The following is an 8,979-nucleotide window of genomic DNA, read 5'->3' as shown; positions in this document are numbered from 1 at the left end:
AGCTCCCGGACCACGGGCGCCCCGCAGGCCGCTGCGTCCCGCATCCCGGCCCTCGCTGCGCCTCTCCCTGCCGCCCTTGTCTCTTACATCTGGGTTTCTGGGGTGATCATGGACGCTGGAGAGGGCAGCTTTTCTGTAGGGCACTGGCGGTATCGGTGTTGGTGAGGACCCTCCCCCCATCCCTCCTCCCCCTCCCTCTCCCTTCCCTCCTCCCTCCTCTCTCCCTCCTTTCCTCCTCTCTTCCTCCTCCTTCCTCCCTCCCTCCCTTCCCTGCACTGGACTTGAACTCAGAGCCCTGCACTCCTGCTTACCACTGGGCTTGGTTGGAGATGAGTCTTGAAGACTTTCTTGCCCAACTTTGAACCTTTTCTGCCCAGGCTGGCTTTGAACCTCGATCCTCCAAGTCCTGCATAGCTAGGGTTACAAACATAGACCATGAGCTGGGAAGGTGGCTCAGTGGTAGAGTGCTCGCCTCACATGCATGAGGCCCTGGGTTCGATTCCTGCACCACATTAGCAGAAAAAGCCAGAAGTGGTGGTGTGGCTCAAGGGGTAGAGCGCCAGACTTGAGCTGAAGAGCTGAGGGGCAGTGCCCAGGCCCAGAGTTCAAGGCCCACAACATGGGTCTCAATATAAATCACTGGCACCTGGCTGGCTCCATTCTTGGCTTTTTTTTTTCTTTCACATTCTTTCTCTTTTCTCTTTGCCAGTCATGGGGCTTGAACTCATGGCCTCAGGGCCTGGGTGCTGTCCCTGAGCTTTTGGCTCAAGGCAAGTTCTCTACCAACCACTTGAGTCCCAGCACAACTTCAGGTTTTCTGGTGGTTCCTTGGAGATAAGTCTCATGGGTTTCCTTGCCCGGGCTGGCTTTGAACCTCGATCCTCAGATCCCAGCCTCCTGAGTCGCTGGGATGACAGCCGGGAGCCACCAGCCCCGGCTTCTGACTTTCTTTTTTTACAATTCTTTTTAAAAGTGTAAAAACCCTTCTGACCTCAGCAGCTCTAAACAGGCTTTGGCTGGATTTGGTGAAGGAACTGTGTCTGCTGCCCCCTGGTGTCGAGAACTAAGGGTGGAGAGGTTTGGAAGATTGGAGGGCCTGGCTCTGAGCCAGCTGGCATGCCCCTGAGCGTCTGCTCCAGGGCTTTGTCCGGCCCCCTCCTGAGACTGTACTTGTAAAGGGATGGCCTGCCCCAGTGCTGAGCTGCTTAAACAGCGCCCGAGGCCTCAGCCTTGAGCCATCTTTGGGCCCTCTCATCTCTGCCCCGCTCTCTGTCACTCCCAGAGGCCTCCGTGTCCAAGAAGAAACGAATGTGCATGAAGCTGATGCCTCTGGGGGCTGCAGATGTGGCTGTGTTTGATGTACGGCTGAGTGGGAAGACTAAGACTGTGCCCGGATACCTGCGAGTTGGGTAGGCTTGGCCAGGTCGGCCTCCCTCCCGGCCCCTGTCCGGTCCGGTCCTGTCCTGTCTGGGCTGGGCCGCCTCCCTCACGACTCCTGTCCTGACCCGTCGGGCCTGGGCCTCCCTCCAGCCTCCTGTCTCTGCCACCTGGGTGTGCCTGTTCTCTGCGCCAGTTCAGGGACAGCTGTATGTCTTGTGGGTCACCAAGGACCAGGGAGGGGTGTGTAGCAGGGATGCTGACCACACCCAGCACTGTTAGTTGAGGGTCAGTGGCAGAACAGAAATCTCATCCACACGGGGTTCATGTGGAGGCCCAGATCCCCAGCAGCTCCCAGCGGCTCCCCAGCCCGGCTGTAGCTTGGGTCAGAATTGCGTTTCTCCTGCTCCAGGGACATGGGTGGCTTTGCCATCTGGTGCAAGAAGGCCAAGGCACCACGGCCGGTGCCCAAGCCCCGAGCGCTCAGCCGTGACATGCGGGGCCTCTCGCTGGACCCCGCCGGCCAGCCCAGGTGAGTCCTTGGGCCCCTGGGGGGGGGGTCGGGGCTGGCCGGGCCTCACAGGGTCATCGTCCCCCCAGCAAAAACAGCTTGCCAGAGCGCACCCTGTCCCGGGCCTCCACGCTTCGCAGGAGCGACTCCATCTACCAGGCATCCAGCCTCTACGGGATCTCCGGTGAGCGCCGTGGGGAAGGTGGGGTGCAGGCCTGTCCTCCACCTGTGCCAGCCCCAAGGCTGTAAGGCTTTCCTGAGGTGCTGCAGGTGGAATGGGGGGGTCCAGTGCGCACCGGCACAGGCTGCTCAGGATTGGGACGGGGGAGGGGGTCTCAACGGCCCTCAGCTCTTTCCCTGACATGATCTCTTCCAGCCATGGATGGGGTTCCTTTCACGCTGCACCCACGTTTTGAGGGCAAGGGCTGTGGCCCCCTGGTGAGTTGGGGTCCTGGGGAGTCGGGCCTGCTCACCTTCTGGTGCCACGCTGCCCGGGGCCCCTCAAGGAGGCTCTAGTTCCAGAATGGGGGCAGGAGAGCCCTAGTTCTCGTGCTGGGCCGCAGCTTCTGGGGCAGTGGTGGAGAGCCCCAGGCGTGCAGGGGTGTGTGAAGATGGAGGGTGCTGGTCCGGCCGTGCCTGTCACCCTGACCTCAGGAGTCAGAGGGAAGGGCCCTGAGCTCAGGCCACACAGACTTTGTCCCAAGTTAGACAGAAAAACGGGGGAGGGAATGGGTCCCCAGGGGGGCTTGGGGAGACTCACCAGTCACCCGCCCGCCCGCCGCCAGGCCTGCTCTGCCTTCGGGGACCTGACCATCAAGTCGCTGGCAGACATCGAGGAGGAGGTGGGTCTCGGGGGTGGGGGGGGAGGCTCCCATTATCCCGCAGGCCTGGCCTCCACGCCCAGCCCCCTTCCCTTACTGTGTCTCCCCAGTACAACTATGGCTTTGTGGTGGAGAAGACAGCTGCTGCCCGGCTGCCTCCCAGCGTCTCCTAGCGACCGAAGCCAGGCCAGCGCCACCACCCGGCCCGTGCCCACGGCTATGGGGAAGCTCCACCCCCCACCCAGCCCTGGGGCCACAGGCCTGGGGCGGGGTCAGCCGGATCCCACCCGTGCCTTCAGCCACAGCCACGGCGCCCGCAGCTCTGGGAATAAACACTACCTGTCCTGCTGAGTGGTTGGTCCTTCCCAAACAAGTGGGGGAGCGCTGGGAAGCCAAGGACGGGGTGGAGGGAGCTGGACCCGCAGTGCCCCCCACGCAGCCGGAGCCACCATTGCTGTCAAGCTGACCGTGGCATCCCAGTCTGCATCTGGGAGCCAGGGAGACAGAGGCAGGCATGGCAGCAGTCCCTCCGCCACACTGCCTGTCAGGACTGGCAGCTCAGCCGCAGCTGCAGGCTGCGCGGGCGGAGCAGCCGTCCACCACCCAGGCCGTCCACCACCCAGGCCATCCACCACCCAGGCCGTCCACCACCCAGGCTGTCCACCACCCAGGCCGTCCACCACCCAGGCCTCTTGGGCGGAGCAGCTGTCCACACCCAGGGCTGGGGACAGGACCCGCGGTCTGCAGGCTGTGGCCGGCCGGCCAGAAGCCCCCCTCACTGCCTACTGGCCGGATCGGGCACTGGGTTCACGGGCGGCACTGTGTCCAAGCAGGAGTCAGTGCTGGCTTGGGAAAGAGGGTGGAAAGCGGGGCGCAGAGCTGCCCAGAGGGCACACACAACCCCCTCAGGGGACACAGAATCCTTCTGATTTGTGTTCAAGACTTGAGAGTCGGCCGCTGGCCGCTCACGCCTGTCATCCCAGCTACTCAGGAGGCTGAGATCTAAGGATCACAGTTCAGAGCCAGCCCAGGCAGGAAAGTCCATGAGACTCTTATCTCCAATAAACCACCAGAAAACCAGAAGTGGCATTGTGGCTCAAGTGGTAGAGCACTCGCCTTGAGCTGAAGAGCTGAGGGACAGCTCCCAGGACCTGAGTTCAAGCCCCAGGACCGACAAAAAAGACTTGAGAGCAGGGTTTCACCCCGAACGGGAGAGTCAGTGGTGTTTTCAGTGTAGCATGGGGGGGTGAGCCCTGGGAGCAAGGCGGAGAGACCCCATCCTTGCTGCCTGGGGCTACGGTTGAAGATAGGCCCCGGGGCAGCCCTGGGGGACAGGCAGGGCTGAGCTGGACTTGGCACAGGTGAGAGCTACCCAGGCCCAGCTTTGTTCTTGGGGAGACTGCGGTGCAAGCTATGCTGGGTGGCGTCGCTGCGGGGGTGTCGGGTGGAGCCAGCCAGCCACCTTGGCCGGTTGTGGCCTCGGTAGCTGGGTGCCTGCCTGTACTGGGGCCTCGTCCCCGCACCCCCGCGCAATCCGATCCAGCTGGGAAGCAAGGGCCGTTTGTTCTGCCTGAACCCCCTCCAACTCCCCGAGACCGTCCCGATCACCCCAGGCTGTCAGCGTGGGCCAGGGCCTCTTGGTGACCGGTGCTAGCTTGAGTCCCCCGGGCCTCCCAGCCTGCAGCCCTCTGCAGGGCCGGTGCAGCCCCACTGAGGGTGAGGCCCTGCCCCTCAGCTCCGGTCCTACACGCCAATCACCTGCCAGCCGCCTGTGGCACCGCCCCCACGGGTTACCACAGTGCTCCTCTCCACCACTCCCACACACGGAGCCCGTGTGGATGGCTGAATGGCGTGAGGGCTGGAATTCTCTCCACAGCCTCCAGCCCCAGCTAGTGGGTGGCTCAGGTGAGGCCGGCGGTGTAAGGTGTCCAGGCCTGGCCTGGACGCTAATTCTGGCTTGTGGAGCTTTGTTGTTAGGCAAGGCTGTGCTCCGCCAGGCTGGAGGCCAAAGACAGAAGCCAGGTGTGGTCCCGTGACTCCGGGGGCTCTGCCCGGCTCCCTGGAGTCTGCACAGGGGCTGCCACACCTGGATTGGGTGTCGGAGCCCGGGCCAAGTGCCCAGCTCCAGCCCCAGCAGGCCTCAGCCAAGGTCAGCAAGTGCTGGCGGCTGCACCCCTCCTGGGCCTCGGACCCCAGCCCTCCCCTGCGCCCGCGGACCCCAGCCCTCCCCTGCGCCCGCGGACCCCAGCCCTCCCCTGCGCCCGCGGACCCCAGCCCTCCCCTGCGCCCGCGGACCCCAGCCCTCCCCTGCACCTGCGCCCGCGCACCCCAGCCCTCCCCTGCACCCGCGGACCCCAGCCCTCCCCTGCACCTGCGCCCGCGGACCCCAGCCCTCCCCTGCGCCCGCGCACCCCAGCCCTCCCCTGCACCTGCGGACCCCAGCCCTCCCCTGTGCCCGCGGACCCCAGCCCTCCCCTGCACCTGCGGACCCCAGCCCTCCCCTGCACCTGCGGACCCCAGCCCTCCCCTGTGCCCGCGGACCCCAGCCCTCCCCTGCACCTGCGGACCCCAGCCCTCCCCTGCGCCCGCGGACCCCAGCCCTCCCCTGTGCCTGTGGACCCCAGCCCTCCCATGCACCTGCGCCCGCGGACCCCAGCCCTCCCTTGCGCCTGTGGACCCCAGCCCTCCCCTGCACCCGCGGACCCTCGGCTCTGGCCACTAAGTGTCTCGTGAATGGCCCCATTCCTTGGGCCTCAGCTTACTAAAGCCAATTAGGGGCTTTCAGTACTGAGCCTGAGCTTGTGACCCCAGGCCCATACTGTCAGGGGCCCAGAGCTGATGGGTGAGGAAGCAGACCACCTCCAGCCACCTTCGAGGTGCAGACATGAGCTGTATGCTTATGCAGACACAGAACTGCGGCCAGGGAGCCGGGCACAGACCCATTCAACAGCCTGGTCAAGATGGCCCCGCGGGAAGGTTCCAGAAAGACGGTGCTGGGCGCGGTTCATCCCTGCCTTGTCCACACAGGCTGGGGCAGGCGCCGGGCTGCAGGGTGCACGCCCTCCCCATCCCCCTGTGCAGCGTCCAGAGGCCTGGGAGGCGGCAGCCGAGCACTGGCCAAGGGCTGCCCAGCCTCCTCTGCCTGCAGCTGACCTTCCTCTGCTGCCCCTGAGTCCCGGGCACCCCGCGTGGCCCCAGGGACAGGCCGAGGGACCTCTGGGGACCTCTCTCCGTTTGGGGTGCAGGTGGAACCAAACCTGAGCACCCCAGGAAATTCACGTGTGATGATCAGCAGGACTTGGGGGGGGCCACAAGAGTCACGTGCCGGGAGACACCGGCTCCTGGCGTCCACCTGTCTGTGTGGCACATGGGAGCGTGGGCTGGGACCGGATTTCTGTGGTGTGAGCTGGAAGGGGCCAGTTCAGTCCCCAGGCCGCGGTAGGCATCAGAACGTCCAAGACTGAGCCTCTGTCAGCAGCGTGGGCTTTCGGGGGAGGGAGGGAACTCCAGGTGTGAGCCCCACCTCGAGCTCAGAACCGGGACCCCTGCCGCGCCCCTGCCCCTCCTGGAGCCTCCGATTCCTCATCTGCCTGCGAAACAGAGACATTAGAGGATTAACACCCCAGCCAGGCCTCCTCCCTCCTCCCTCCTCCCCGGCACCAAGGGTGGGGAAGGGAAGGGAAGGCTGGGGCCCTGGCAGCTTGCCATACGGCCTCCCTGCCACAGCCCAGGCCCAGGTGGATGCCTGGACTGCAGGAAGGTGGGTGGGAGGACCAGGGGTGAGTACCTTGCTGGGGCTGAGCCCCGGGGACCCCAGCGGTGCGGGCTGGGTGGTCTTCTGAGCATGGTGGGGACGGCTCATGGGGACCCCGGCGGGCAGCCCGGGCGGCCCGGAGCAGGACGTAGGTCAGCACCGCCACCAGGACCAGGGCCCCTGAGCCCAGAACGGATGCTGCTGCAGCTCCTGTCTCGATCTCAAAAAGCAGCAAGGCGTAGAGGGAGAGCGCTGGGGGAGCGATGGGTATGCAGTCACTGGTGAGAACAGCGAGCGTCAGCAGGGAGCCCGGATCCCAGAGCGAGGCAGCCCGCCCCGCGGGGTCGCTCCACCGCCCAGCCCTGAGCCCTGACCAGTCCCCGCACACACCTGCCAAGTAGACAGACAGGCCACAGCAGAGCAGGCCCAGGGCCACGTGCCTCACTGTGCGGCAGTCGTAGAAAAACCATTCAGACCTGGGGCACAGGAACACAGGAGAAAAAGGGGCTCAGGAGAGCCGGGCGCTGCTGGCTCGCGCTGTCACCCCAGCTACTCAGGAGGCTGAGATCTGAGCATTGCGGTTCAAAGCCAGCCCGGGCAGGAAAGTCCGTGAGACTCGTCTCCAGTGAACCACCAGAAAACCAGAAGTGGCACTGTGGTTCAAGTGGTAGAGCACCAGCCTTGAGCTGAAGAACTGAGGGACAGCGTCCAGGCCCAGAGTTCAAGACCCACGACCAACCAAAACAAACCAAAACCAAAAAGGACTCAAAAGGGGCTGGGAAGGTGGCTCAGTGGTAGAGCGCTTGCCTTGCATGCATGAGGCCCTAGGTTTGATTCCTCAGCACCACATAAGCAGAAAAAAGCTGGAAGTGGTGCCATGGCTCAAGTGGTAGAGCACTCGCCTTGAGCTGAAGAGCTGAGGGACAGCGCCCAGGCCCAGAGGTTAGGCCCCACAACTGACCAAAAAAAAAAAAAAGGGCTCAGAAGATGATGGTGGAAAGGCTACCAAGATGAAAGGTGTATGATACCACCTTGTCTCTACTAACCTTCTCATCCACCTATACGCACTCACCCATCCATTCACCCATCCACAAATCCATCCACCCACCTATCCACCCATCCATCCATCCATCCACCTATCCATCCATCCATCCATCCACCACCCACCCATCCATCCATCGACCCATCCACAAATCCACCCACCCACCCATCCATCCACCCATCCATCCACCCATCCATCCAGGCACCACCCATGCACCCATCCATCCATCCATCCATTCACCTGTCAGCCCTGCCCATTGTTCATCCACCCACCCCATCCACCTGTTTGCCATCCATTGCTCCTTCCTTTAGCCCATGTCCCACATCAGTCCCCGCAAACATCTGGAGGCCACTACAAGCACAGGTGTTTACTGGGTGCTGCATTCCATCCTACAGCATGCCTGTTGCAAGGGCCTGAGCTTGTGCTCTGGAGGCCGGGATGTGCTTCCATCCTGCCCACCCTCCACCCATAAAAACTGGTGTCCTCGAGACCATCTCTCTGCCCGCCTCTATTTTGGCTGTGGCCAGAGGGAAACATTCCAACTTGAGTCCTCGCTCCTTCCTGCTCTTTCTGTCATGGGCACTGGGCCGGGGTCCAGCACACGGTTCCAGCCCCCTCCCCATGGGCTTGTGCCCCAGGGACCTTGCACGTGCCCAGGAACAGTCCCACAGATCTTCTGACTGTTTTTCATCCTCAAGTCCCGGCAGAGCTCCCCCTTACTCTTCCCTCTGCCCCCTCACCCCAATCTCCTTTCCCAGTGCCCATCCCCCTCTGAAATCGTGTTTTTGCCATTGTGGGTGCTGTGGTTTGTTTTGTTTTGTTTTTGGTCGGTCGTGGGGCTTGAACTCTAGGTCTGGGCACTATCCCTGAGCTCAAGGCCAGCTCTTTACCACGTGAGCCACAGCGCACTTCCTTGGGTGCTGCAGTTTGAATGCCGGCCTCTCAAGCGCCCTCAGCTTCCAGCTGGGCGGGTGCTCTTCGGCCTGGACCACTCCTCCTGCTCTGCTTTGTTCTGGAAATGGAGTCAGCTGGACTTTTCTGCCTGGGCCGATCTCAAGCTCAGCTCCTCCTGCTCTCACCCCCTCCAGGAGCTAAGATTCCAGGCCTGAGCCCCAGCCCGGCCGGCTCTGGGGTCTGCTGACCCTCAATGAGGAGACGCATGTCTGGTCTGCTCCATCGCAGCCCGCGGCCCTGTCCAGTGTCCGGTCCCCCCTGCCCCCCCCGTACCCCCATCCTGTCCCGCCCCCATCCGCTGTCCCTGTCCTGTCCGGTCCCTGTTCCCGGTCCCCGACCCTGGTCCCCTGGTCGGCCAGCCCAGCCCCTGAGGACGCCGAGCTCTGGTTGGGAGAGAGGAACCGGCGAACTTCCAGACCCCGCGGGAAGATGGCGCCTACTCGGCTCGGATGAGCCCGCCGGCCCCGCGGAGCCCCAGGGCGAGGCCGAGCACGGAGGGCCCTCGGCCCAGGCCGCACCC

General features: G+C 63.7%; 2 protein-coding genes across 2 annotated transcripts in view; one reads left to right on the top strand and one right to left on the bottom strand.

Annotated features, from left to right (window-relative positions):
* Positions 1–3,048, top strand: part of Mvb12a (multivesicular body subunit 12A) — a 4,850-nt gene extending 1,802 nt beyond the window's left edge. Inside the window, exons 2-8 of the mRNA XM_013028343.1 lie at positions 28–157; positions 1,214–1,409; positions 1,790–1,909; positions 1,978–2,072; positions 2,265–2,326; positions 2,674–2,730; positions 2,820–3,048. Of these exons, the coding sequence (XP_012883797.1) occupies positions 28–157; positions 1,214–1,409; positions 1,790–1,909; positions 1,978–2,072; positions 2,265–2,326; positions 2,674–2,730; positions 2,820–2,882 (723 nt within the window). The 3' untranslated portion in view covers positions 2,883–3,048. The remainder of the gene's footprint in view (positions 1–27; positions 158–1,213; positions 1,410–1,789; positions 1,910–1,977; positions 2,073–2,264; positions 2,327–2,673; positions 2,731–2,819) is intronic.
* A 2,665-nt stretch (positions 3,049–5,713) lies between these two features.
* On the bottom strand, positions 5,714–7,543 carry Tmem221 (transmembrane protein 221). Its single transcript, XM_013028342.1, has 4 exons — positions 7,536–7,543; positions 6,854–6,939; positions 6,497–6,715; positions 5,714–6,006 (listed from the first exon to the last, which is right to left on the bottom strand). The coding sequence occupies exons 1-4, from the start codon at positions 7,541–7,543 to the stop codon at positions 5,714–5,716; spliced, it is 606 nt and encodes a 201-aa protein (XP_012883796.1).
* Positions 7,544–8,979: the final 1,436 nt, after the last annotated feature.

This window comes from Dipodomys ordii, unplaced genomic scaffold, assembly GCF_000151885.1.
Source record: "Dipodomys ordii isolate 6190 unplaced genomic scaffold, Dord_2.0 Scaffold108, whole genome shotgun sequence".
Lineage (NCBI taxonomy): Eukaryota > Metazoa > Chordata > Mammalia > Rodentia > Heteromyidae > Dipodomys > Dipodomys ordii.
The sequence above is the reverse complement of the archived record's forward strand: the minus strand, read 5'-3'. Positions and strand labels throughout refer to the sequence as shown.